This window comes from Saccopteryx leptura, chromosome 1, assembly GCF_036850995.1.
Source record: "Saccopteryx leptura isolate mSacLep1 chromosome 1, mSacLep1_pri_phased_curated, whole genome shotgun sequence".
Lineage (NCBI taxonomy): Eukaryota > Metazoa > Chordata > Mammalia > Chiroptera > Emballonuridae > Saccopteryx > Saccopteryx leptura.
In genome coordinates this window covers 252,222,530-252,249,614 of record NC_089503.1, presented here as the reverse complement: position 1 = coordinate 252,249,614, position 27,085 = coordinate 252,222,530, and the positions used below count along the sequence as shown (strand labels likewise).

The window sequence follows — 27,085 nt, the reverse complement described above, 5'->3', positions numbered from 1 at the left end:
TCCCCCATGTGCCCCAACCAAGATCCACCCAGCAACTCGTCTGGGGCCGATGTTCAAATCAATCGAGCTATCCTCAGTGTCCTGGGCTGACACTCAGAACAACCAAGCCACTGGCTGTGGAAGGAGAAGAGGGAGAGAAGGGAGAGAGGGAGGGAGAGAGAAGCAGATGGTCACTTCTCTTGTGTGCCCTGACAGGGAATTGAACTTGGGACATCCATATGCCAAGCCGATGCTCTACCCACTGAGCAAACCAGCCAGGGCTAGGATTTCTTTGGAGAACTCAGCAGTTTAAAAATAAGGTCTAGGTCCCTGGCCGGCTAGCTCAGTGGTATAGAGCATCGGCCCAGCATGTGGAAGTCCCGGGTTCAATTCCCAGCCAGGGCACACAGGAGAAGCGCCCATTTGCTTCTCCAACCTTCCCCCTCTACTTTCTCTCTATCTCTCTCTTCCCCTCCTGCAGCCGAGGCTCCACTAGAGCAAAGTTGGCACGGGCGCTGAGGATGGCTCCATGGCCTCTGCCTCAGGTGCTAGAATGGCTCTGGTTGCAAAGGAGCAACGCCCCAGATGGGCAGGACATCGCCCCCTGGTGGGCATGCCGGGTGGAACCTGGTTGGGCGCATGCAGTAGTCTGTCTCTCTGCCTCCCTGCTTCTCACAAAAAAAGGTCTAAAAGCAAGGTTATGAAGTATAATTAAAGTCATTGTTAGCACTTCTCAGATAATAGAAACACTTGGAAAAACAGCTACCTCTACCTAACTTTTTTTTTAAAAGATTTTATTTATTGATTTTACAGAGAGAGGAAAATGGATAGGAGTGGGACAGGAAGCGAGCAATATCAACTCATAGTTGCTCCATTTTAGTTGCTTATTGATTGTATGTCATATGTGCCATGACTGGGCAAGCCCAGGGTTCAAACAGGCGACCCCAGCGTTCCTGGTCAATGCTCTATCCATTGCACCACCACAGGCCAGGCACTCTGGTTAACTCTTAAAACATCAATGTATGCTATGTTATAACCCAGTATCAGGCAAAACTTTCAGGAAGAGTATGATACCTCCTGGAAGAGCACAGGCCACCACTGACCTGTAGAACTTGTTCAGCCTGATCTTAATGTCTGTTTCATTGGGCTTGCCATTGTTCTTCTTCACACAGAAGATCTCTTTGATGCGGCCAATTCGGTATGGCTCAGGGGCGTCCAGGTTGCTGCCTTTAATGTAGTCTGAGTATTTCCGGTAGTGTTCTGGATACAGATCTTCATCCACAGGCTCCTTCCTTGGACGTTTCACAGGACTGGACAGCTTGATACTATGGAGAAGCAAATACATGTAAATGAACATTAAACCTTAAAAAGTAGGTAGTTCTGCCCTGATCAGATAGCTCAGGTGAGAGAGCATCGTCCCAAAGTACAGAGGTTGCCAGCTTGATCCCCAGTCAGGGCACACAGAGGAACAGATTGATGTTCCTGTCTCTCTCTCTCTGTCTCTCCTCTCACCCCTCCCTTCTTCTCTCACTAAAATCAATAAATAAAAATTTAAAAAAAAAAAGGTAGATAGTTCAGCATGACTGACTATGGCTCAGGCAATAGCTGGTACAAGGGATAAAGGGTGGGGGACATTACAAAGCCAACCCTGTACTGGCCCAGGGATCCTGACCCTGATCTGAGCAAAGGGGGCACTCACTTAAATGTGAAAGCCTCAGGGAGGAGGTACACGCCGTCACCCACTCGATACTGGACACCATCCTTGCTGGCTGAATTGTAGAAAATCCGGGTGTCTAAGTCCTCGAGCTGCTCCATGACCCTGGGAATTTCCTTTTGCCTCATTTCAGCCAGACGGGCACAGCTTGTGCAGAATCTGAAGGGGTACAGACAAAAAAAAAAAAATAGAAGGCCCTGAGGTGGCAGATAAGGACTGCAACAGCTGCCACTGGCTTAACCAAGAGATTCTGGTAACCAAGAGAAAGTATCTGCAGTTGTTTGAAGGAACTGGCTTTCCTTTATGTTCATACTTTGAAAGCACTTATTTGGGACCAAAGCCAAAGATATATACAACACAATAAAATGTCAAGCCTATCCCACTTTTCAGTATTTACTATAAAAACCCTAAGACATTAATAATCAGAACCTACAATATGGTAAGGAATAAATCCGGAGCAAGAATACAGAGTGGTTCAGTTAGGAATTCAAAATACCAGAGAAGGCTCATACTATTAACTCTACAAAGGATAAAAAGGGCCTGACAGTGGACAGAGCATCAGCCTACGATGCTGAGGTCCCAGGTTCAAAACCCTGATATTGCCAGCTTGAGTGCAGGTTTATCCAGATTGAGTACTCAAGCCAGCACTCATCAAATGGTCTCTGGCTTGAGCCCAAAAGATCATTAGCTCAGCTGGAGCTCCCCCCACCCCAGTCAAGGCACATACAAGAAGCAATCAATGAACAACTAAAGTGCTGCAACTACAGGTTCATGCTTCTCATCTCCCTTCCTATCTCTCTCTCCTCAAAAAAAAGGAAAAAAGCAAGACCCCCTAAGAGCACTCATCCACCAGTTATACTAAAAATGGAATAAAAGATCACACTTAGAAGATACTGAAGAAATGAAAGAAAACATGAATCTGTGGTACAGACACTGAAGAACACGCAAAAAGGCTGTAAGTGGAAAGATAAATCCTGCTCCTGGACACAAGAGCTTATAAAGACAACTCTGTGCTGAGGCTTCCCATATACCTAAAGCCAATGCAATAAAGCCAGGCTAGTCTTGGGTTAATGAGAAAAATAATCAGAGAGTGTCTGAGAAGCAAACCCAGCAGATGGGAGCATGTAAAAAGCTACAGTGATTCACACAGAAGCATGGTGTCCTCCGTAAGACTGTGGTTAACACCAGGGCCCAGTACTAGCACTCACTTGTACTTGTTGTCCTCCGTTGGCTGAGTTTTCGGAGGGGACTCAAATCTTGCATAGTCTTGATCATACCACATCTGGTAGAAATAGGTCTTCCCATTGTCCTCCGCCATCAAGGCCTCAGGATCCATGCCTCCCTTTGGGGACAAGGATGCTATGTAAGGCATGACCCCACACAGTGAGAAAGGGACACACAAGGAACACTAGGGCACTTACCTCCATGGCCCAGTTTTCCGATGGAGCTTTATAGATGACTGTCACCTTGCTATGAATATATGACAGCTGCATGTCCTCACACTCATCTACCAAGAACAGCTCCAGGGGGTCCGACGTGGCCCCAAGGACTGTGTCCGTGCCGGCACAGAACCAGTGGGCATGAAACATCTGCCCTTGGGTGCTGTCCTCCCACAATGCCGTGACCCTGGAGTCAGAAGAGCAGAAGGGAAGAAAGTTCTAACTTCACCAGCAGATCTGCTTTGAGTTTACTTAGGGAACTTGTATCATTTTTGGTGTCAGTCTAGAGCAAAACGCTCCCACTGCCATTCTTGAAAAATGGGCATCTCTGTCCTGTTAAGAGAAAGTGTATGATGATATCAAGAAAATGGAAAGATACAAACCTTGCTAAGTACAGTGGCTTTGAGGAGTCATCTGGAATAACAGAGACACAATCCCCCACTTCCAGGGTTTCTGAGTCAATGCACACCTTCTTGTAGTAAGTCTTTTTGCCATCACTCTGAAAACAAAGACAGCTAATTTCAGGTGGAGATGGGTTTGAAGGTCTGTGCTAGGCTTGACCTGCATGGTGTTCTTGTTACTTAATATAAAGGCATAGCATAACCCATAATGACTTAAGACAGCATAGGCTCTACTGGCCTGGCTCCAATAGAGAACATCACCTCCCTAGGCTGGAAGCTTGCAGTAAATGTCAACTCATGCCCCTCTACTGTCAGCTCTGCCCTTGTCAGTCAGCAGCAAATCAGATTCCAGTATTTAATGTTAACAACACCAGTCCCAATGCTTCACCGTGGCGCTAAAGCCATATCCCATCCCTGACTTCTCTCACAGCTGCTCCTTTTCTCCCACAAGAGAAACTGTTCCCACCTTAGGACCTCTTCCCTGGTTCTTCTCCAGATCTTCAGGGCCCAGCTCCTCTCCCACCTTCCGGTCTCAGATCAGATGTCACCTCTTTGGGAAAGCTTCATGGTACCCCGTCCCCTTCCAGCTCTCCACCCACCCAGCAGTACTTGTGGCTGTCCTACCCTGGAGCATCAACACCACAGGGCAGGGGCTGAGCCACATTCAGGCCTGAAGCAGCAACCAGCAGAGCACAGCCTCACCCTTGCTGAATGAACCGACTATCTTTGGCTTATAAACATCAAGGAAGCAGCACTGCGGACATCTGCTTTCCAGCTCTGGTAAAGGACCTGAGCCTTAGACGGGAGGTGACCATAGAATGACCAAGAGGCAATCTGCTAGTGCCCCAAAGACACCCACTCCCAGGCCAGAAGAGATGCTGACACCTATCTTCAAAACAAGCTATAGACCTGACCAGGTGGTGGCGCAGTGGATAGAGCGTTGGACTGGGATGCGGAAGACCCAGGTTCGAGACCCAGAGGTCGCCAGCTTGAGCGAGGGGTTACTCGGTCTGCTAAAGGCCCACGGTCAAGGCACGTATGAGAAGGCAATCAATGAACAACTAAGGTGTCACAACACGCAATGAAAAACTAATGATTGATGCTTCTCATCTCTCCGTTCCTGTCTGTCTGTCCCTGTCTATCCCTCTCTCTGACTCTGTCTCTGTAAAATAAAATAAAATAAATAAAATAAAATAAAATAAACCCAAAAAAACAAGCTGTAGGTCCTAGCTGGGTAGTTCAGCTGGTTGGAGCACCGTCCTGATATGCCACGGTTGCAGGTTCGAAACCCAGTCAGGGCACATATTAAGAATCAACCAGTGAATGCACAGTTAAGTGAACAACATATCGATATTTCTTTCTTTCTAATTAAAAAAAAAAAAAAAAAGCTTTAAAGAAGCAGCAGCCTGACACCCTTAGAATTGTGTCAAATACCTATTTTGGAACTTTAGGGAAACCAAGTCTTGGGACACACAAACACATTTCTGGTGCGCAGCCATGGGCCCTGGCCTGCACCTGGGCCTGGCAGCAAGACAGCAGGAAACAACTTGCCTCTCAGGACAGTGGCAGTAAGAAGTCAGAAAGCCTGCTGCAGGGTTACCTTAACGGCTTCTCCCATCCAAGTGATCCGGTTCTTGTTCTGTTTCTTTTTCTTCCCCTGATGCATTTTTTTGGGTGATGGCACCTCTGGGATATTGTCATCTACTTCTTCGTCGTCATCTGCCTCCTTCATGGCCATATTGGGACACCTACAAAGTCACTTGTATAAGCAAGGCCCCTTTTACAAGTTAAACCAACTGGGGTTAATCTAGTCAGATAACAAAGACAGGCCTAGTGACAATGCTAGACAAAGCACTCATGCCTGCTCTGCACATTTGAGCACAGCCATCCACACAAAGTGCACTAGCCACGAGCCGGCATTGTCCTCTGCCCCCAGAACAAGTGTTAGCCAAGCCTACCTCCTCTCTTGGCAAGCCTGTTTGCTCCGTCCACTACCACCGAATTTAACCATATCCTTACAGGCTTTACACTTTCCACACTCGGGCTGCTGACAAACCTAAAAGACATTAAAAAGTAAGTCACATTACCATTAGTAACAACTGTTAACCAGGTTTTTGGTGAATTACAACTTTAGAAACGGCATATCTAGACTCATTAGAAGTACGGAAGCCTGACCAGGTGGTGGCACAGTGGAGGGAGCGTTGGATTAGAATGTGGAGGACCCAGGTTTGAAACCCCAAGGTTGCCGGCTTGAGCATGGGCTTGCCAGCTTGAGCGAGGGGTGCTGGCTTGAGTGTGGGATCACAGACATGACCCCATGGTTGCTGGCTTGAGCCCAAAGGTCACTGGCTTGAGCAAGGGGTCACTGGCTCTGGTGCAGCCCTTCAGTCAAGGCACATATGAGGAAGCAATCAATGAACCACCAAGGTGTCGCAACAAAGAACTGATGCTTCTCATCTCTCTCCCTTCCTGTCTGTCCCTCATTCTGACTTTCTGTCTCTGTCAAGAAAAGAAGTACAGGAAATGAGAGTCAGGAACAAGGTACCATTTGTACCGTCTAGATTACAAAGGTAAAGAAGCAGGCGTGTGGTACCGAAACAGGAACAGCTCAAAGGGTGTAAGGTGGTGACTTCACTTTAGAGAACCATTTTCTAAATCAAAGTATATAAACCGCATGCCAGCAATTCTACTTCTAAATAGAGGCAGTCACACAAGTCTCATTCAAGGATGCTGCTGCGGCATATTTATAATATTGAAAGCTGCACATCATCAAAGGGTGGGCTGGGACTGTCATAATGATGTACTATAGAATAGTCAAAACAAATTAACTAGACCTACCTATATCAACATAGAACACTCTTAAAAAATACCAGTTATGTATTAAAATTTTTTATTGGTTTTAGAGAGACAGAAACATCGATCTGTTCCTATATGTGCCCTGACAAGGAATTGAACCCACAATCTTTGTGTATTGGGACAATGTTTTAACCAACTGAGCTTTCCGACCAAGGGAAAAAAATATTTTTAAGCTTAGATATACATGTGCTAGATGAAAAAAAATAAAACCAAAACAAGAATGGTGAGGACACGCAAATTCCTGTTAAGGGCTGCCTCTGAGACAAAAGGAAAAAGCTCTGAATCCCATGGGTAGTTGTCACACAAGGCAGCTGCTATATTTTTGCATCTAAGTTTTCATCCAAGATAAGTCAAATAATTAGATACCAAATATGTCTGATCTCTGGGTCATACAAGATTAGGGGGATTAATTCACTCTTCCAGAGTAAAATAAAAAAATATATAAAAAATTCATAGAAACAGGTTTTTTACATCCTCAAATCTAAATTGGACAGGGTCTACTTTTCTGGGAATGTTATGGAATAAGATAAGGCAGGCTTGCCTGACCAGGCAGTGACACAGTGGATTGAGCACCAACTGGGACGCAGAGGACCCAGGTTCGAAACCCCGAGGTTGCCAGCTTGAGCACAGGCTCACCAGCTTTGAGCGCGGGATCATTGGCTTGAGCAGAGTCACTCACTCTACTGTAGTCCCCTCTCCCCGTCAAGGTCCATATGAGAAAGTAATCAATGAACAACTAATGAGTGGAAACGAAGAATTGATGCTTCTCATCTCTTTCCCTTCCTATCTGTCTTTCCCTATCTGTCCCTGTTCTGTCCCTCTCTCTCACAAAAAAAAAAAAAAAAAAGAAAAGAAAAAGAAAAAAGAAAAGATAAGCCTGACCAGGTGGTGGCGCAGTGGATAGAGCGTAGGACTGGGATGCGGAGGACTCAGGCTGGAGACCCCGAGGGCGCCAGCTTGAGTGCGGGCTCATCTGGTTTGAGCAAAAAGCTCACTAGCTTGGACCCAAGATCTCTGGCCTCAAGCAAAGGGTTACTTGGTCTGCTGAAGGCCCGTGGTCAAGGCACATATGAGAAAGCAATCAATAAACAACTAAGGTGTCGCAATGAAAAACTGCTGACTGATGCTTCTCATCTCTCTCTGTTCCTGTCTGTCCCTATGTATCCCTCTCTCTGACTCTGTAAAAAAAAAGATAAGGCAGGCTTTGGGAGGATGTCCTTCCCTGGAGGAAGCAGTGATTCTGTGGGATAGTCACTCCCTCTACCCTCATGGTGAGGCCTTCACACACAGTGAGATGCAGGCATAGCAGATACCACCCAGGAGGCAAGGCTCCTTAGTTCATGACAGTGGTATTAACAGCAGAGCACTGAGCACACCAATTTTAAAGACTGTCTTATCAATCTGTTTGTCCCTTGAGGCAGGCAGTTCTCCCAGATCACCAACTTCCTCCAAGCTTATGTTTTAATGGGTCCCATTTGAACAGTGAGCATCTCAAACCAGAAAGAAAATGAAGCAAGCTGCTCAGATGACACAGGGAGCTCAGTCCAGGTGAGGTTACCTCGCAGACACCACATCGCCGGCGTTTGAAGGCATTCTCCTTATCTTCTCTGTCATCCTTTTCAATTTGCTCTGCGAAGAAAGTATCAAAGATCTGGTAGACCAGCTTGGTGGTGGTAGCTTTAGTGGGGCCTTTGTCCTTCTCCTTGTTGGAATGACTGATAGTCTGACGTCTTTCAGCTCGCCTGGGAGAAAGGTTCCCATCATGTTAGCAGGCTGGGAAAGAGTGTACAGGACACTCTGCTTTCTCTACTCTCTCGGGTCTGCAATTTTACTCCTGTTGTAACCTTACCTTTTTCCCAGGGTGACCCCAGCCAACTTGATCAGGTCTCTCATGCAGGGGGTCAGGAAGATGGGCTGCTCATCACTGTCCCCAGCCTCATCATAACTCTCTACTTGTTCCACCACAAACTGAGCATGTCGAAGGAGAGAATCCTCAGTGAATCGATTCAGGTTGAGCACCGAAGGAGGAACAGTGGTCTTTAAGAAAAAAACATCAGAAAGTTTTTTTAGGCTTAAGTAAAACTGTTCTAATCAAACTAAAAAAGTTTCTGCTAATTCTAGACATGAGTTTTTCAGCATGTAAGTATGAATCCCAGCTTACAAAGAACCTAAACCACATACCTCAATCTTATTGATCAGGTCTTCATAGGTCGAGTCAGGGTTGCTCTGCAGGAACTCAACGACTATCTTACTTATGTAGATCTTCTCCTGCATTACACTGAACACTGGTGCATACTCTGGGCTGGGATCCATCAGAATGTATTCGGCAAAGGCTGGAGTAGACAGGAAGATGTTTTTAAAAAACAGTTTGAACCTGATGACAACTATGGTGACCAAAGAGTAGAGCTGAGACTACGAAGCTTATGAAGAGTCCAAGTTATCCCATACCCAAATGTCAAAAACATAAAGAGCAATTAGAGCTCATAGCTCATTCAGAAGTTGACTATTTGAGCTGAGCTGACCAGAGAACTGGCTGAGGGGCTTTCACTGAACTCATCTCCGGTTTTTGAAATTCAGTCTGGTTTGAGTTACAAGTGTATGATCTACTCATACAACTGGAGGGTCAATTCCAAAGCCAATTTTAACTAATATGAGAAGCCATCCCAGAACCCCACATGGTTACCACATGGTTAGTGGGGTTCATGCGAGCCTGCTGAGACATCCCAAAGCTCACCAAGCCCCAGGGGAAGACAAAAGCAAAGGCTCCTTTCATAACCAGAACAGTCCACAGTGGGCCATATACTTACAAGTACTGAAGCCAATGAGAGCCTTTTCACCTCCATCAAAGCCAGTGATCCACCATTCATTGATGGGGCCAAGGTTTTTGCCATTAACACCACCTAAGATATGGAAAGGAAAAAACAAACAAAAAAACAGTTTCTTGAAAGAAAATGGACACAGTTATGACTCACATCAAAAGCGTAGCAGAGTCTCCTGACCAGGCAGTGGCGCAGTGGATAGAGCGTCGGACTGGGATGTGGAAGGACCCAGATTCGAGACCCCGAGGTCGCCAGCTTGAGCGCAAGTTCATTTGGTTTGAGCAAAAAGCTCAACAGCTTGGACCCAAGGACACTGGTTTGAGCAAAGGGTTACTTGGTCTGCTGAAGGCCCGCGGTCAAGGCACATATGAGAAAGCAATCAATGAAAAACTAAGGTGTTGCAATGCGCAAGGAAAAACTAATGATTGATGCTTCTCATCTCTCTCCGTTCCTGTCTGTCTGTCCCTGTCTCTCTCTCCGACTCTCTGTCTCTGTAAAAAAAAAAAAAAAAAAAAAAAAAAAAGAGGCCCTGGCCGGTTGGCTTAGTGGTGGAGCGTCGGCCTGGCGTGCAAGGGGTCCCGGGTTCGATTCCTGACCAGGGCACACAGGAGAAGCGCCCATCTGCTTCTCCACCCCTCCCCCTCTCCTTCCTCTCTGTCTCTCTCTTCCCCTCCTGCAGTGAGGCTCCATTGGAGCGAAGATGGCCCGGGCGGGCACTGGGGATGGCTCCTTGGCCTCTGCTCCGGGCGCTGGAGTGGCTCTGGTCACAACAGAGTGACGCCCCGGAGGGGCAGAGCGTCGCCCCTGGTGGGCGTGCCAGGTGGGGCCCGGTCAGGCGCATGAGGGAGTCTGACTGTCTCTCCCCGTTTCCAGCTTCGGAAAAAATACAAAAAAAAAAAAAAAAAAAAAGAATGAAATCTTAGCAGAGTCAAGTGGCACTCTAAGTGCCCACCTGAGCTGGCATCTCTTTTTTTTTTTTTTTTTTAATTTTATTTATTCATTTTAGAGAGGAGAGAGAAATGGAGAGAGAGAGACAGAGAGGGAGAGAGAGAGGAGAGACAGAGAGAGAAGGTGGGGAGGAGCTGGAAGCATCAACTCCCATATGTGCCTTGACCAGGCAAGCCCAGAGTTTCGAACCAGCAACCTCAGCATTTCCAGGTCGACACTTTATCCACTGCGCCACCACAGGTCAGGCAAGCTGGTATCTCTTAACAGCCAAGCCAGGCAGTCTTCATCAGCGACATCAAAGCACAGTTCCTTATAGCTGTTCACAGCAGTCTCAAACCCTAACTTTAAAAAGCAGAAGTTCCAGCTGAATATCATTTTGTAGGAGTCGTTTTTAAAATATCTGAACCAAACATGATCTGGGATGTTCCACTTACCTTCAAGAGATGGGTCATCATCATATATTGGTTTTGCTGAACCAGAAAAGAAGAGTTCGACATTCTTCTCAATGAGGCCAGTGTCAATTGGGCACAGGTGACCACGTTTACAGTATACACTAGATAGGGAACAAAGAACGTGTTAATCAGTTGACCAATGAAGGCAAGTAACAGTACAAAGTCAAGTTGCAGACACAGGTGACAGGGCTATGTCCAGGGCTATAACAAGCTACTGTTATCCTTCTGGTTGCCACACCATTACATCAATACACCCATTTTTCTCACCCAAACAGCTTCTACTTTTGCATTAAGAGTACAAGTGTCGGCTGACCAGGTGGTGGTACAGTGGATAGAGCATCAGACTGGGATGTGGAGGACCCAGGTTCAAGACCCTGAGGTGGCCAGCTTGAGCGCAGACTCATCTGGTTTGAGCAAGGCTCACCAGCTTGAGCCCAAGGTCGCTGGCTCAAGCAAGGAGTTACTCGGTCTGCTGTAGCCCCCCGGTCAAGGCACATATGAGAAATCAATCAATGAACAACTAAGGAACTGCAACAAAAATTGATGTTTCTCATCTCTCTCCTTTCCTGTCTGTCCCTCTCTCTGACTCCGTCTCTGCCACAAAAAAAAAAAAATAGCTCGATGTTTCTGTTTCTCTCTCTCTCACCCTTCCTCTCACTGAAATCAAGTCAATAAATTAAAAAAAAAAAAAAGTGCAAGTGTCTGCAAAGGCAACACCAAGAGATCAGTGAGATAGTGGAACAATGAGAAATCTCACAAGAGGGGGCTTCTGTCCGCTTCTAGGGGTAAAGCTCAGGTTTAAGGACATTTACAGTCCCACCATCCAGAGATACTCGTTAACAGCTGAGAGGATGTTCCTCATTAAGCAGAATGCCAAACTTAAGAACATGAATGGTATGCTTACGGACCTGCTCATGCTGGCCTCAAGGACTACTCTCCTGCACTGGAGATGCCATGCCCTCCTGCAGAGTCCACAGGTGGGCGATGCAGAATCTATGCAGGTCTACTGAGACCATCTCCCACCAAACCCCACAGTTAGGGTCTGAGAAGCCAAAAATCCTCATCTTGGAATCTCACAAAACTTTAAAAATGAAAATTAACACCTTGGGCTGAGCTCTCTTATTATGTGCCAAGCATGGTTGACAAGACATGCGTGGCTGCTCTTAAGACTTTAAGTCCAGGCCCTGGCCGGTTGGCTTAGTGGTAGAGCATCGGCCTGGCGTGCGGGAGTCCTGGGTTCGATTCCTGGCCGGGGCACACAGGAGAAGCGCCCATCTGCTTCTCCACTCCTCCCCCTCTCCTTCCTCTGTCTCTCTTTTCCCCTCCCACAGCCAAGGCTCCATTGGAGCAAAGTTGGCCCGGGCGCTGAGGATGGCTCTGTGGCCTCTGCCTCAGGAGCTAGAATGGCTCTGGTTGCAGCAGAGCATCGCCCCCTGGGGGGCATGCCGGGTGGATCCCAGTCCAACGCATGCGGGAGCCTGACTGTCTCTCCGTTTCCAACTTCAGAAAAATACAAAAAGAAAAAGAAAAAAAAAGACTAAGTCCAGTGGGAAAGATGTGCACATATCAAGGAAGGGTATGTACTACAAACCCATGGAAGACAAGGATCCAGAGCCCAGCCTACAGGGCTGTCCCTGGGCTCTCTCAGCAGAGGTGACATTAAGAAGTTCTAAGTCCCAGACAGGAGCCGGACCCACTAGCTCATAGAATGAACCCTGCCTGAGATTTGTTCCCACTCACCACATTCAGCCAAGCACGAGATAAACAGAGTCCTTAATAAACTGGGCAGTCTGGCTCTGACAGCCTGGTGCTAAAAGGCACATTATTCCTGGAAGTTTGTCCTTAACTGCTACCTTCCTACCCTATAAGAATGAATGAGGCTACAGCAGACCCTGTCTCAAGGAGGAAGCCAAGAGATTCCAGCCCTGCCATTACTGACTACAATAGCCCCGGCTCCCTGCTCCTGATCCTCTCCCAAGCCTCTGACCTGTGCCTCCAGGGAGGCACGAGGGCGTGAACACCAGCTATGTAAACAGGCTGTTTGGTTGTACCATCAGGCAGAGGTTTGAGCCAGGCCCTGGAGGAGCAGGGTCACTGATAGATGTATAGCATCCCCAAATGGATCAGAATTCTCATCTTGATGAAGAGGGGGATCCACCCAACCCACCACAAGGGGTGTGTGTGAAAAGCGCTGCAGAAGAAACACACTAGGGTTTCGTCCCAGGGCAAGGGTGTCAGAAAGGGCTACGCAGAAGTGACGTCCACCTGAGGCTTACAAGTATTATTAAGGTGATCCACTTGCCCCTAGGATACCTCTCCAGGGACAGAAATAGCATGTGCCTAGGTCTGAAAGGAGATGTGGGCCATTTACCACAAAGAACAAAGTAACTACACCTCCAGCAAGAGGGAGCTGAATAAATGACAAGTGCTAAAGAGCAAGGGGACTTGGTTCACTCAAGGGTTCATTTGAGCCTGACCAGGCAGTGGCACAGTGGACAGAGCAACAGAATGGGACACAGAGGACCCAGGTTCAAAACACTGAGGTCACTGGCTTGAGCGTGGGCTCATCCATCTTGAAGCCCAGGGTCACTGGCTTGAGCCCAAGATCACTGGCTTGGCTGTAACCCCCCAGGATAAGGCACATATGAGAAAGAAATCAATGAACAACTAAGGTGCCGCAACAAAGAATTGATGTTTCTCATCTCTCTCTCTCTCTTCCCGTCTGTCCCTATTTGTCCTTTTCTCTTTTTCACTAAAAAAAAAAAAGTTATTTGAACTTTGCCAAAGATATAGTTTAGACACTATGTAACATCACTCAAAGAAAATTCTGGAGTAAATATCACAGCCTGAAAAGGCCTTTGTGATCAAGCCCTCTCCCCAGTCCCAGCTTCCTGATCTGACCGCATCCCCTACCATATGCCACCAGCCCCCACCTACCCCAGCCCTGCCACCGAGTGTTCCACAGCCAACACACCCATACCTCTGAGCCTCGGTATCCGCTAGACCCTCTTCCTGAGATGCTTTTCCCTAAGCTATCCCTTCAGCTTTTTCTCTTATGTCACTGAGTCTTTGTGCAAGTCATTTCCCCACCAATCTAAACACTTCTTCCTCCTACCCACTCTGCTTCCCATGCTTTTTACATGTCCTAGGTATTACTAGCTGACAGGCACAACCTTTGTTCTGCTTCCATGAAAGCAGAAGCCTGAAGTGTTCTATCCATAACATCTAGTGTAGCACCTAGCACAAAGCTAGTCCTCATTGGAATGAATGACCTCCAGGATGTATACAAGCTGAAGATTTAACTTGTATAGTTTTAATAACCACACCCCAAAAAATCCCCAACAGGCTTTGTGGCTTTTATCCATCAAGTGCTAGCAGCATAAGAAATGTTGTAGGTTAGGTGCTAGAGATACTAAGAACTTAGGCATCTTTGGGGAAGTGCCCTGTCACAGTGAAGAAGCATATCAGTACCTGAAGCATGTTAGTTTGTGTTGAGGAAGAGCCTCATAACTCTCAAAGCCAGATTCATTGGCATCGAAGATAGACAGTCTCTCATTTGTCAACAACTGTGGCTCATCCACCTGAAAGACATTGGACCATTAGTTAGAGGCACAAGAGACAGGAAATAAAAGGCTTAAGATAGCGCTGGAACTTACTGCATCAGGAGGGTGATGTTCATACTTCAGTTCGGGGTCATCCAGGTATTGTCCGCACTGAAGGCACCTCTGAAGATGGGTCTGTGGGGGCAGGACAAAATGGTACTCAAGAGAGCCGGTTCCCAGCAATCCCACTAATACGGCACCACTGGTTTAATCCCCACATGCATGTTTACCTTGGAAGACACTACCGCTTTGGTTCGAGCCAATTTTTTCTCAGTTCTGGGAACAAAACAGAAGGTATGTTCTAAAATAACTAAAAAAAAGACCTATCAGAATCTGTTGTCAAACTCATACCTAAACCACCCAACACAGATGAATACCAGGGCTGTATAACGGGCAAGGTGCTGGGTCACAAGTGTCTTTACACATGGAGAGAACCTGCCACACTGGGAAGAACTGGAGCATTTTGGTCCTGTGCTCAGAGACCCGATCAGAGTCAAAGCTAAGGCTGGTCTGGCAACTCACTAAAAACTCCCTTTTCTTTCTAGAACAATTATTTTAATACCATTGTCTGCTATGTATAAACACAAAAATAAGTTCTTACGGTTCTTTGGATGTAGTTTTGCGTCTCTTCTCCTCCTAAATGGAAAAAACAAAATTGAAGTGGAGGGTAAAAAAGTTTTTACATTTGCATAATGCCTCGGAGTTAAGAATTTTATATATCTATATGGTTATCATAAAATCTAGTCAGAGGTAAGAAAGAAAAAAGTAAAAAAACCAGAGATGGCCCACCTCCAACATGTAAAGTTAGTTTTGTAAACAACAAAAATTTTTTTTTTTAATTTTCCCATTATTTTGAGAGAGAAAGAAGCGGGGGGTGGGGAGAGAAGCATCAGCTCGTCCCATTTATTTGTTGCCTTTAATTGTGCACTCATGGTTGCTTCTCACATGTATCCTGACCAGAGATCAAACCCAAGAGCTCGGCATGCCAGGACGACATTCTATCCAGTTGAAACACCCAAACAAGACTTCCTTAAAAGACTAATAAAAGATCAATTAAAAAAAAATATCCCTTAGCTTTCCTATACAAGCAGTACCTCAAGTAAATAATGATATGGGGTGCTATGAACTGAATTGTGCCCCCCACTTAATATACTTATGTTCTAACCCCAAATGTGACTTTGCTTGAAGATGAGGCTTTTAAGAAAGTGACTAAGGTTAAATGAGGTTATATGGGTGGGGCCCTAATCCAGTAAGAATGGTGTCCTTATAAGTGGAAGAGACACCGGAGCTCGCTCTCTCTATGCTCACACAGGGAAAGGCCATGTGAAGGCCCAGTGAGAAGGTGACTATCAATAAGCCAAGAAAGGCTTTATCAGACACTAACCTTGCTGGCATTTTGATCTTAGATTTCCAGTCTCCAGAACTGAAAAAAATGCCTGTTTTTTTTTATCAACCAGATTGTGGTATTTTGTTATGGCAGTCTGAGCAGACTAATATAAGAGGAATTGTCTCTTCTTCTTTTTTTTTTTTTTTTTTTAGTGAGAGACATAGGGAGCAAGACAGAGACAGGCAGGAAGGAAAAGAGATGAGAAGCATCAACTTGTAGTTGCAGCACTTCAGTTGTTCATTGATTACTTTCTCATATGTGCCTTGACCAGGGGACTCCAGCCAAGCCAGTGACCTTGGACTTCAAAGCAGCAACCTCTGAGCTCAAGCCAGCAACCATGGAATCATGTCAATGATCCTATACTCAAGCCGGCGACCCCGCGCTCAGGCCAGTGACCTTGGTGTTTCAAACCTAGGTCCTCAGTGTCCCAGGTCGACACTATCCACTGCACCACTGCCTGGTCAGGCTGGGGAATCACTTCTAGAATTATTTTGGATAAATGAAGGAATGAGAAAACTAGATTGTTACCACTTTCTAACTTCTAGTGACATAATGAAATTAAGCAATGACTGTTAAAAACATTAGGTAAAGAACTGAGGGGGCACCCTGGCTAGTTAGCTCAGTTAGTTAGAGCACTGTCCCAAGACATCAAGGTTGCAGGTTTGATCCCCAGTCAGCACACATGGGAAGGAACCAATGAATGCACAACTACGGGGAATAACAAATGAACATTCCTTTTTCTGTCTCCATCCCCTCCTTCCCTTCTGTCTCTCTAAAAATAAATAAGCCTGACCAGGCGGTGGCGCAGTGGATAGAGCGTCGGATTGGGATGCGGAAGGACCCAGGTTCGAGACCCCGAAGTCTCCAGCTTGAGCATGGGCTCATCTGGTTTGAGCAAAGCTCGCCAGGTTAGACCCAAGGTCACTGGCTTGAGTAAGAGGTTACTCGGTCTGCTAAAAGGCCCGCGGTCAAGGCACATATGAGAAAGCAATCAATGAACAACCAAGGTGTCGCAATGAAAAACTGATGATTGATGCTTCTCATCTCTCTCCATTCCTGTCTGTCTGTCCCTATCTATCCCTCTCTCTGACTCACTCTCTGTCTCTGTTAAAAAAAAAAACAAAAAAAAAAACAATAACAAAAAACCCCATAAAAATAAAGAAATAAAAACAAAAACCACAGGGACTTTATAATAGATAGGTCAGGCAGACAACACTTGAACCCAGTAATCAGTCTTTAAACCATAAAAAGACAACTATGCCTTTCTGGTGTGCTGCAACACCTCAAAAGTACTCTGGAAAACAACAAAAGACCTCATCTGGTCAAGACTCTGGACCTATCAGTCAGCAGGGGACAGGGCTAGAGGAGTGCCAGGAGTGCAAATGGCAAAACCCAGAATCCAGAAACTACAGATATACAGATTCCTTCCTGCACACTGCAAATAAAAGAGAGGAGTGAAACTGTGGGGAGACAAACCAACCAAATATATTGCATAGACCTTGTTTGAGTCCTGATTCAAATAAACAGACAAATCAACTGTAAAAACACAATGGAGATAATCAGGGAAGTTTGAACAAAGACTAGATCTCGATATTACTATGTTATTAATGGGGTTATAGTGATGTTTAAAGAGTCCCCTTCGCCTGACCAGGCGGTGGCACAGTGGATAGAGCGTCAGACTGGGACATGGAGGACCCAGGTTCGAGACCCCAAGGTCGCCAGCTTGAGCACGGGCTCATCTGGCTTGAGCAAAAAGCTCGCCAGCTTGGACCCAAGGTCGCTGCCTCGAGCAAGGGGTTACTCGGTCTGCTGAAGGCCTGCGGTCAAGGCACATATGAAAAAGCAATCAATGAACAACTAAGGTGTCACAACGAAAAACTGATGATTGATGCTTCTTATCTCTCTCTGTTCCTGTCTGTCTGTCCCTATCTATCCCTCTCTGACTCTCTCTCTGTCCCTGTAAAAATAAATAAATTAATTTAAAAAGATTTTAAAAAAAAAAGAGTCCTCTTTTACAAATAGTTCTGTAAATATTTAATATATCTGGGATTTGTTCACCATCAGGTGAAGGGAGGGTAAGGAGAATGTGTGGGGCTTGGATAAAACATGCTTGGTCACACGTAACTGTTGAAGGCTGATGAGAACATGATTGTTTGTTACCCTATTCTGCCTACTTTGGGATATGTTTGAATATTTCCATAACAAAAAAGGAATTTTTAAATCACTTTAAAATTCCAGCTGATAGTATGTATAAAATACGGTAAAATTGAAAAAACACAGCCTTACCTTTTCATCCTCATCTTTTTCATCAGAAACTTGTGGTTTTGCTCTTTCAGGTTCTTTTTCTTCAGGTCTCCGTTTGGCAGCTCTGTTGGGTAAGCAAATATATGCCAAATATTAGCTCAGCAAAACTAACCACATTGCCAACTTGCATCAAAAACAACAAATCAATGCCTCCTTATCAAAAAGCAAAATATTCAGAATACATCTGGGAAACAGATTCTTCTTCCCATCCAGAAAAGAGAGCCCCATGTCACAGTGGCTCTAAAGGCACATTGCTAGCTCGTAATCCTGAAACAAGGCTTTCAGAAGCCCCATGTGAACCCTCAGCTGTAGAGGGGCTTGATGAGCAGTGCTTGAAGCTAAGGGACACACACGATTCTGTGCAATGCCAGAAGTGCCATAAAAGTGGCAGAAGGTAAGAGGTAAGAGGGCCCAGTTTGATTTATCCAACCCTGCCCCAACTGATCCAATCTTCCAATAGCATCAGCAACTCTCTGTAAACCTCCACATGGTCACAGGTCTCTAAGTTATTTCAGTAATTAAAGTTACACAAAGCACAGCACAAAAGTGCAAGCATTTTAACCACTTACAGATCTTTGGGTTGACTTCTGTGCCTCTTTTCATCCTGAGAGGGGGAAGCAGAGATGGAGAGATAAAGGGGGAAAAATTAGCCTCTGAGAAAGAGCTAGAGCAAACCCGAAGTATCAGTTAGTGACTGCAGCACTGTGGAGCTAGAGAGCAGGAGAATCTGGTCAGATACATAGGGTAGAGACAGGCTCCAAATTTTTAACTCAGCTCCCTAACCCCTATAAATAAGAGTTGATCAGGAATTGGCAAACTCTTTCAGAAAAAAGCCTGAAAACAAATATTTTCAGATTTGCAAGCCATGTTGTCTGTGTCACAACCACACAACTCTGCCTCTGTAACATAAAAGGAACCAGAGGCAGTATGTAAATGAAAAGGCATCGCTGTGTTCCAATAAAGCTTTATTTGAAAATAATAGAGGGCCAGATTTAGCCTGTGGGCCAGTTTGTCAACCTGTCCCAGGAAAGCTCATTGTAGAAAGAAATATTACAGCAATTTTGCTTGCTCCATCTGGACAGCAGGTGAAGACAGGCATTGGGATAGTATGGGTGAGGGATGGGGTGACACATGACTTAGAATCTACTATAAAATTTTAAGAAATAAAAGTAAAAATTCTCAACTCTGGTCCTGGCCACTTAGCTCAGTGGATTAGAGCATCATCCCAAAACATCAATGTTGCAGGTTCAACCCCCAGTCAGAGCATATACAGGAAACAACCAATGAATGCACAACTAAGTGCAACAACAAATGAATGCTTCCCTCTTCCTCCCTCTTTCTCTCTGAAATCAATCAGTGTTTTTTTTTTTTTTGAGAGGCAGGGAGAAAGAGACAAGAACATCAAGCTGCTCCTGTATGTGCCCTGACAAGGGAATAAAAGCAGTAACCTCCATGCTCCCAGACAACACTCTTAACTGACTGAGCTAATCGGCCAAAGCCAGTAATTTTTTTAAAGAGTAATTCCTGACCCTGACTGGCGGCTCAGTAGATAGAGCACTGGCCATTCCAGATTTAATTCCCTGTCAGGGCACACAGAAGAAGCAACCATCTGCTTCTCTCCATCCCATTTCTTTCCCTCTTTCCCTCCCACCACCAGTGGCTCAATTGCTTCAAGCATGGCCCAGGTACTGAGGTTAGCTCCCTCAGAGCACAACACCCTCAGGTGCTAAAAATAACTTGGTACTCGATCATCAGCCCAGATGGCGTTGCCAGGTGGATGCTGGTCGGGGTACACGTGGGAGTCTGCCTCACTATCTCCCTTTCTCTCACAAAAAATAAAATAAAAATTCCCAACGCTGCTACCAACTCCTTGTTTTATGTGGACAATCTAGTATATTCTGAGCTTGCAGATAAAATATACCTTTCTGATATTATAGCTCATCTTCATAAAATAATAAATCTATAAATGGGTCTATTAAAATAGAAGAGTCAACAATATTAAAAAGGCAAAGTGCTGTGTGATCTAAATCTTCTGCCAGCCTCTGTCTGAGGAGAATGGGTAGTCTAATGATGACACTAAGATCTCCCTAGATCTCAAGGGCAAGTGCTGACAGGAAGATAACCAATATCTGGACAGAAAAGGTGAAAGACAATGAGATGTTAGAGCAGCTGGTGGGAACACCAAAGAGTCATTTGTTACAGGACGAGAATAGACACCCATGGCCAATCAGGTTGGAAGCAAGAATGTTTATGACCCGGTAGTAGGTGAACTCAGGCTCCACTCTCTAGATTTCAACAGACAGAAGACAAGAGACAATCCAGAGATTCTCCAAGTTCAGTCTCTTAGTCAGATAGGGACAAAACGGCTTAAAGAGCTTGAGATTCCTGTACTGTGAACCCCCAGAATTCAGGCAGCAGGACAGCCCTGTAGATATAACCTTATTATTCTGTAGTTTTATACAGGCCCAGCGTTGTCTCAATGTACAATATTTAAACCCTAAAACAAAGTTACTTAGCTGAACTGGAGGCGAGGAGGCTAATGGGAATGGGGGGAACGAGACTGAGAACTTGGGAGACTGACTGGTAAAGCAGTATAGGCATGGCTGACACGTGTCTGGAATGACATATAAGGACTGCTCAGTAGAGAGGATATTAAAAGTAGCTGGTTCCAAAGACATCTTGGTCGAGGCACACATAGGCCCTCTTCACCATCATGGATAAACAAGCAACTCAACATTCACTACGTATCAGGCACTGACATACAGTGACAATCACTAGCCCCTACAAGGGGGATTAACTGATTTTCCCAGTCACCCCACAGGTAGGCAGGGCTGGGTTTGAACCCAGAGCCCTGCCCCATGTCACTTCTCCCAACCAAATGAGAACACAGAGTTAACAAAGATTCAGTTATTACTTTCTCGTCTGCTTCATCCATTTCAGCCTGAAATCCTGGTCTTGCATCTCTCTCAGGTTCCTCCTTAGATTTCTGTTTAGATGTTCTGTCACAAAACAAAAGACAGACACCCCAGTCAGCTCAGGGAGCCTGATGCCACTACCAGCAGCCTGATAAGGGTATCTTCCCCAAGTTAGAGCATGCATCACCTCTCCCGTCTGAAGGGCAGGTCTTCACTGCAGGAAACCTGAAAGGCACTGATCACCTCAGAATTTATAACCTCAGAAATGCCAACAACCCTTTATATAAAATGCTGATGAGAGTAGTTTAAAACAAAAGACAGGCCCTGGCAAGTTTGCTCAATGGATAGAGCATCAGCCCAGCATACGAACCCTGGGTTCAATCCCCATCAGGGTACACATGAGAAGCGACCATCTGCTTCTCTCCCTCTTCTTCTCCCCCTTCTCTCTCTCTCTTCCTCTCTTGTAATTAGTGGTTTGATTGGTTCAAGCATTAGCCCCAGGCGCTGAGGATAGCTCAGTTGGTCTGAGGGTTGGCTCTAGAATGGGGTTGTGGGTGGATCCCAGTCAGGCTGCATGCAGAAATCTGTCTCTATTTCCCTTCCTCGCAATTAAAAAAAAAAAAAAAAAGACAATGGGACTCCACTGGTTTCTTGTGACCTGCTGGGAATCCTACTTGCAGTGTAAGTGTCTAGTCCCGAGCCCAACCCTGTGAGGTAAGTAAAAATTGGTGCCATCTGCATTATCGACCATGGAAAACCAACCACATACATGAGATCTTCACCTCTCTGCCAGGGCCCTGCCACTCAGTTTGAGTGTTCTGCCTTCCCTCCACCCAGGCTTAGGCTCAGTCTCAACATTTACTTCAGTCAACTGTAATCAACAGAAGCCTGAAAAAGTGTTCCTTTATACTTTTGCCCTCATGGTCTGCCACTACCAGATTGTGCTCAGGCTGACCAAATCATGAAGCAGGTCAGCCCTATCATCTCTGGCCAAAGTCAGCCAAAGCCACCAAACTATAGACTTGTGAGTTCAATAAATGCTTACTGTCTTGCCCTGGTCGAGTAGCTCAATTGGTTAGAGCATTGTCCTGATACGCTAAGATTGCGGGTTCAATCTCTGGGCAGGGCACATACAAAAATCAACCAATAAAAAAAAAAAAGAATCAACCAATAACCCTGGCTGGTTGACTTAGTGGTAGAGCGTCGGCCCGGTGTACAGACATCCCAGATTCAATCGCCAGTAAGGGCCCACATGAGAAGTGACCATGCGCTCCTCTTCCCCTCCCTTTCCTCCTGCTCTCTCTCTTCCCCTCACAGCCAGTGGCACAACTGCATTGGCCCTGGGAGCTGAGGATAGCATGGTTGATTCGAGCCATCAGCCCCACACAAGAGTTGCCGGATGGATCCCAGTCAGGGCGTGTTCAGGGGGAGTCTCTTTCTCTATCTCCCCTCCTCTCATTTGGAAAAAAAAAAAAGAACCAACCAATGAATGCATAAATAAGTGAAACAAATTAATGTCTCTCTCAAATCAATTTTTTTTAAAAATTAAAAATAAAAACAAATGCTTACTATCTTAAGCCACTGAGCTTGGGGCTATGTGTTACACAGAGTTTTCATAACTATGGGTAACAGACATAGCTGCTCATACAATGCCCTTTAACCACCACTGAAGATCTGCTTGCTGTATGATTATCACTGAGGAAGGGCCTGGGGTCAAGGTCAGCTGACCTCAGCCTTCACTATAGTGGTCTTACCTCCCACAAATGGCACTCACCCATATACTATATGAATTACTAATACACCTAATGGTCTGTCTAATCTGTTATTTTTACCACAACATTCATTTTAACAGTTAAGTTTCAGATTGTCCTCCGTCAAGAGGTATGCAACATAATTTAATGACAAGATAACCTAGACATGTTTTCTTTGAATATATGTACCCTGAATTATTAATGTCATCCCATCAACATTAATAAAAATTTATAAAAAAAAAAAAAGTAAAAAAAAAACAAAAACAAAAAACAGTTAAGTTTCACAATACAAAGTACAAAGGCATGTTAACTATACTTACAGTTCTTTGGTTTGGCTTCTGAGTCTCTTTTCCTAAGTGCAAGAGAAAAAAAAGACTAGTTAATTTCCCCCATTTGGTCCTGATCTTTCTATTAAAATGTTCTATCATAACTAAGTAGCTTACTGGTAGGAGTAAAAATTATCTACCTTCAAGACAGCAAAATTGTTTTGGTGGGGGTTAAGTAGGCAGAAAGTTAAAGAAACTCTCAGAGAACAAATTCTGCAGTTTAAGTATTTACCCCCAATTTCCTGTCACCTGTCATGAGTGTTGTCAACCTCACAGACAATAACTTTATATCAAAACTAGAAACCCATGGCCCTGGCCGGTTGGCTCAGCGGTAGAGCGTCAGCCTGGCATGCAGAGGACCTGGGTTTGATTCCTGGCCAGGGCACATAGGAGAAGCGCCCATTTGCTTCTCCACCCCCCCCTCCTTCCTCTCTGTCTCTCTCTTCCCCTCCTGCAGCCAAGGCTCCATTGGAGCAAAGATGGCCCGGGCGCTGGGGATGGCTCCTTGGCCTCTGCCCCAGGCGCTAGAGTGGCTCTGGTCGTGGCAGAGCAACGCCCCGGAGGGGCAGAGCATCGCCCCCTGGTGGGCGTGCCGGGTGGATCCCTGTCGGGTGCATGCGGGAGTCTGTCTGACTGTCTCTCCCCATTTCCAGCTTCAGAAAAATACAAAAAAAAAACACACACAAAAAAACTAGGAACTCATAATCAAGGAATGAAGTAGGATAACTCGTCTAGACAAGATTCTATCTCAAAAGACAACACATCGGCCCTGGCCGGTTGGCTCAGCGGTAGAGGGTCGGCCTGGCGTGCGGGGGACCCAGGTTCGATTCCCGGCCAGGGCACATAGGAGAAGCGCCCATTTGCTTCTCCACCCCCACCCCCTCCTTCCTCTCTGTCTCTCTCTTCCCCTCCCGCAGCCAAGGCTCCATTGGAGCAAAGATGGCCCGGGCGCTGGGGATGGCTCCTTGGCCTCTGCCCCAGGCGCTAGAGTGGCTCTGGTCGTGGCAGAGCAACGCCCCGGAGGGGCAGAGCATCGCCCCCTGGTGGGCGTGCCGGGTGGATCCCTGTCGGGCGCATGCGGGAGTCTGTCTGACTGTCTCTCCCCATTTCCAGCATCAGAAAAATACAAAAAAAAAACACACAAAAAAAAACTAGGAACTCATAATCAAGGAATGAAGTAGGATAACTCGTCTAGACAAGATTCTATCTCAAAAGACAACACATCGGCCCTGGCTGGTTGGCTCAGCGGTAGAGCGTCGGCCTGGCGTGCGGGGGACCCAGGTTCGATTCCCGGCCAGGGCACATAGGAGAAGCGCCCATTTGCTTCTCTACCCCCACCCCCTCCTTCCTCTCTGTCTCTCTCTTCCCCTCCCGCAGCCAAGGCTCCATTGGAGCAAAGATGGCCCGGGCGCTGGGGATGGCTCCTTGGCCTCTGCCCCAGGCGCTAGAGTGGCTCTGGTCGCGGCAGAGCGACGCGCCGGAGGGGCAGGGCATCGCCCCCTGGTGGGCAGAGCGTCGCCACTGGTGCGCGTGCCGGGTGGATCCCGGTTGGGCGCATGCGGGAGTCTGTCTGTCTCTCCCCGTTTCCAGCTTTAGAAAAAAAAAAAAAAAAAAAAAGACAACACATCATTTTGAGCCCAAGTTTAAAGGTCTAAACACACTTTTCCAGAGAACTGCTGAAGTCTAATTCAGCCTCAGAAACCACAGATTTTATAAAGTGACCACAAAGGTCAGTGCTCTTAAAAGAAGCAACATGTTATGAACCTTCCTACTATAAGAAGAGACCCCATGAGTCTGACCATCAGCAAGCAGTCTTGCCCAAAGCTCCTACAGAGGGTGGTTAAGCTAGCCCACTAAAACTGCCTGGTCTAAAAGGAATTTGATATGTCTCAACTATAACGGCCCTCTAATTTTAACTACAGGGTAGGGAATTTAAAGACTAGCTTCAAGCACTGAATGGTTTAAGAATTAGCATACATCTTAGGTGATCCTCCATTAGAGCAAAATAAGACACCCATCTTTTTACAGGCTCCCAATAAAGGTTTACCACCCATCTGAATTTGTAAGAAACCTCTAATACATGTGGTAACATGAAAACCAAAATGGGACCACATATTGCTCCACCACCTCTGACCACTCAACATTGGCCCTTTGTCATATGGTAAAGTTTCCAGTATGGACTCCCATTCCCTCTCCAACTCTCCTTCCTCAAGGGGGTTCAGGTGATACATCTGTGCTTCATAGAACCTTAAACTCTTATTTTACAAAGGAGATGGAGATCTACTAGTCTGATCTCAGTTAAGAATGCAATTTTATATCTAAATGATGCTATATAGAATTTTAGTCCTGGCCAGATAACTAAGTTGGTTAGAGTATCTCCCCATACACAAAGGTTATGGGTTCAATCCCCAGTCAGGACATATACAGGAACAGATCAATGTCTCTCTCCCACTCCTAAAATCAATAAATACAATTAAAAAAATATAAAAGCCTGATTGGTGGTGGCACAGTGGATAAAGCGTCAACCTAGGACACAGAGGTCCCAGGTTCAAAACCAACAGATTGCTGGCTTGAATATGGAATCAGTTACATGATCCCATGGTCACTGGCTTGGCTTGAGCCCCCAAATCAAGGCTCATATGAGAAGCAATTAATGAACAACTAAAATGCTACAACTGCCAGTTGGTGCTTCTTATCTCTCTCCCTTCCTGTTTCTCCTTCTAAAAAAAAAAAAAGAAAAGAAAAGAATTTTAGTACCTCACGTGTTTGAAAGTGAGATCTTCACAAAGACCTCTTGGGTGAGAGAACAGACTGAAGCTCTGATTGGTGAGATAGTAGTGGTCCAGCTGACCCCTGGCCTTACTATCACAACAGCAGTATAACCCACCTTCCATATAAAGAAACATCAGAAAAATGAGTTTGGCCCCTGGCCAGTTGGCTCAGTGGTAGAGCGTCGGCCTGGCGTGCAGGAGTCCCAGGTTCGATTCCCGGCCAGGGCACACAGGAGAAGCGTCCATCTGCTTCTCCACCCCTCCCCCTCTCCTTCCTCTCTGTCTCTCTCTTCCCCTCCCGCAGCCAGGACTCCATTGGAGCAAAGGTGGCCCAGGCGCTGAGGGTGGCTCTATGCCTCTGCCTCAGGCGCTAGAATGGCTCTGGTTGCAGCAGAGCGAAGCCCCAGGTGGGCAGAGCATTGTCCCCTGGTGGGCATGCTGGGTGGATCCCGGTCGGGCACATGCGGGAGTCTGTCTGACTGCCTCCCCGTTTCCAACTTAAGAAAAATACAAAAAAAAAAAAAAAAAAAAAAAAGAGTTTGAAAAGCGTTATAGCCAAAGTCAAGGTCATTTTGAGCAATAGTGAAAGTCATTCTGTTCACACATACTCCCCACCCCCTTCCTATAACCAAATAGGAACTGAAATTAAGGTAGACAGAGGTGACAAACTTGGACCACGCTTTACTTTTTCATCTCTTTCTTCTTCCTCTTCCATATGAGTGCCTGGTTTTACTCTTTCTGGATCTTCTGCAGGGAGCGGTCTGGAAATTCTGTCAAACCAAATAATATACCCCAAGGGTTACTTTCAGACTCCTTCCCTGGTAGCAGTTTTCATAAAGTCCTCCTTACCACCCCAAAAAGCAATCATGAAAAGAACATGCTACTTTAACATTTAATATTTAAATGATCTTTAGAATTGGTTTTGACTGCCAGTTGTCCTCATTCTCTTTAATGAGAATAATACCTGAATCAAAAGATTAATATGACCCCAAACTCAGCTTTATTTTATTTTTATTTTTATTTTTTTACAGGGACAGAGAGAGAGAGTCAGAGAGAGGGATAGACAGGTAGAGAGATGAGAAGCATCAATCATCAGTTTTTCGTTGCAAGACCTTAGTTGTTCATTGATTGCTTTCTTATACGTGCCTTAACCACGGGCCTTCAGCAGACGGAGTAACCCCTTGCTCCAGCCAGCGACTTTGGGTCCAAGCTGGTGAGCTTTTGCTAAAACCAGATGAGCCTGCGCTCAAGTTGGCGACCTCGGGGTCTCGAACCTGGGTCCTCTGCATCCCAGTCCGATGATCTATCCACTGCGCCACCGCCTGGTCAGGCCCAAACTCAGCATTCTTAAGCTATCTAGTTACCGCAATTCACTATAGAATTATCTTTTTTTATTTATTCATTTTTTTAGAGAGGAGAGA

General features: G+C 45.8%; 1 protein-coding gene across 2 annotated transcripts in view; it reads right to left on the bottom strand.

Annotated features, from left to right (window-relative positions):
• The window catches only part of DNMT1 (DNA methyltransferase 1), a 54,431-nt gene that overhangs the window by 9,807 nt on the left and 17,539 nt on the right, over positions 1–27,085 (bottom strand). For both annotated transcript variants that reach the window (XM_066346747.1, XM_066346748.1), the window contains exons 8-28: positions 26,350–26,434; positions 22,888–22,919; positions 20,816–20,900; positions 18,471–18,505; positions 17,884–17,965; positions 14,812–14,846; positions 14,441–14,486; positions 14,265–14,345; positions 14,080–14,189; positions 10,591–10,709; positions 9,197–9,289; positions 8,571–8,722; positions 8,239–8,426; positions 7,948–8,131; positions 5,492–5,589; positions 5,134–5,281; positions 3,516–3,631; positions 3,115–3,319; positions 2,902–3,035; positions 1,679–1,852; positions 1,083–1,304 (exon numbers count right to left, since the gene is read on the bottom strand). In XM_066346747.1, the coding sequence (XP_066202844.1) occupies positions 1,083–1,304; positions 1,679–1,852; positions 2,902–3,035; positions 3,115–3,319; positions 3,516–3,631; positions 5,134–5,281; positions 5,492–5,589; positions 7,948–8,131; positions 8,239–8,426; positions 8,571–8,722; positions 9,197–9,289; positions 10,591–10,709; positions 14,080–14,189; positions 14,265–14,345; positions 14,441–14,486; positions 14,812–14,846; positions 17,884–17,965; positions 18,471–18,505; positions 20,816–20,900; positions 22,888–22,919; positions 26,350–26,434 (2,424 nt within the window). The remainder of the gene's footprint in view (positions 1–1,082; positions 1,305–1,678; positions 1,853–2,901; positions 3,036–3,114; positions 3,320–3,515; positions 3,632–5,133; positions 5,282–5,491; positions 5,590–7,947; positions 8,132–8,238; positions 8,427–8,570; positions 8,723–9,196; positions 9,290–10,590; positions 10,710–14,079; positions 14,190–14,264; positions 14,346–14,440; positions 14,487–14,811; positions 14,847–17,883; positions 17,966–18,470; positions 18,506–20,815; positions 20,901–22,887; positions 22,920–26,349; positions 26,435–27,085) is intronic.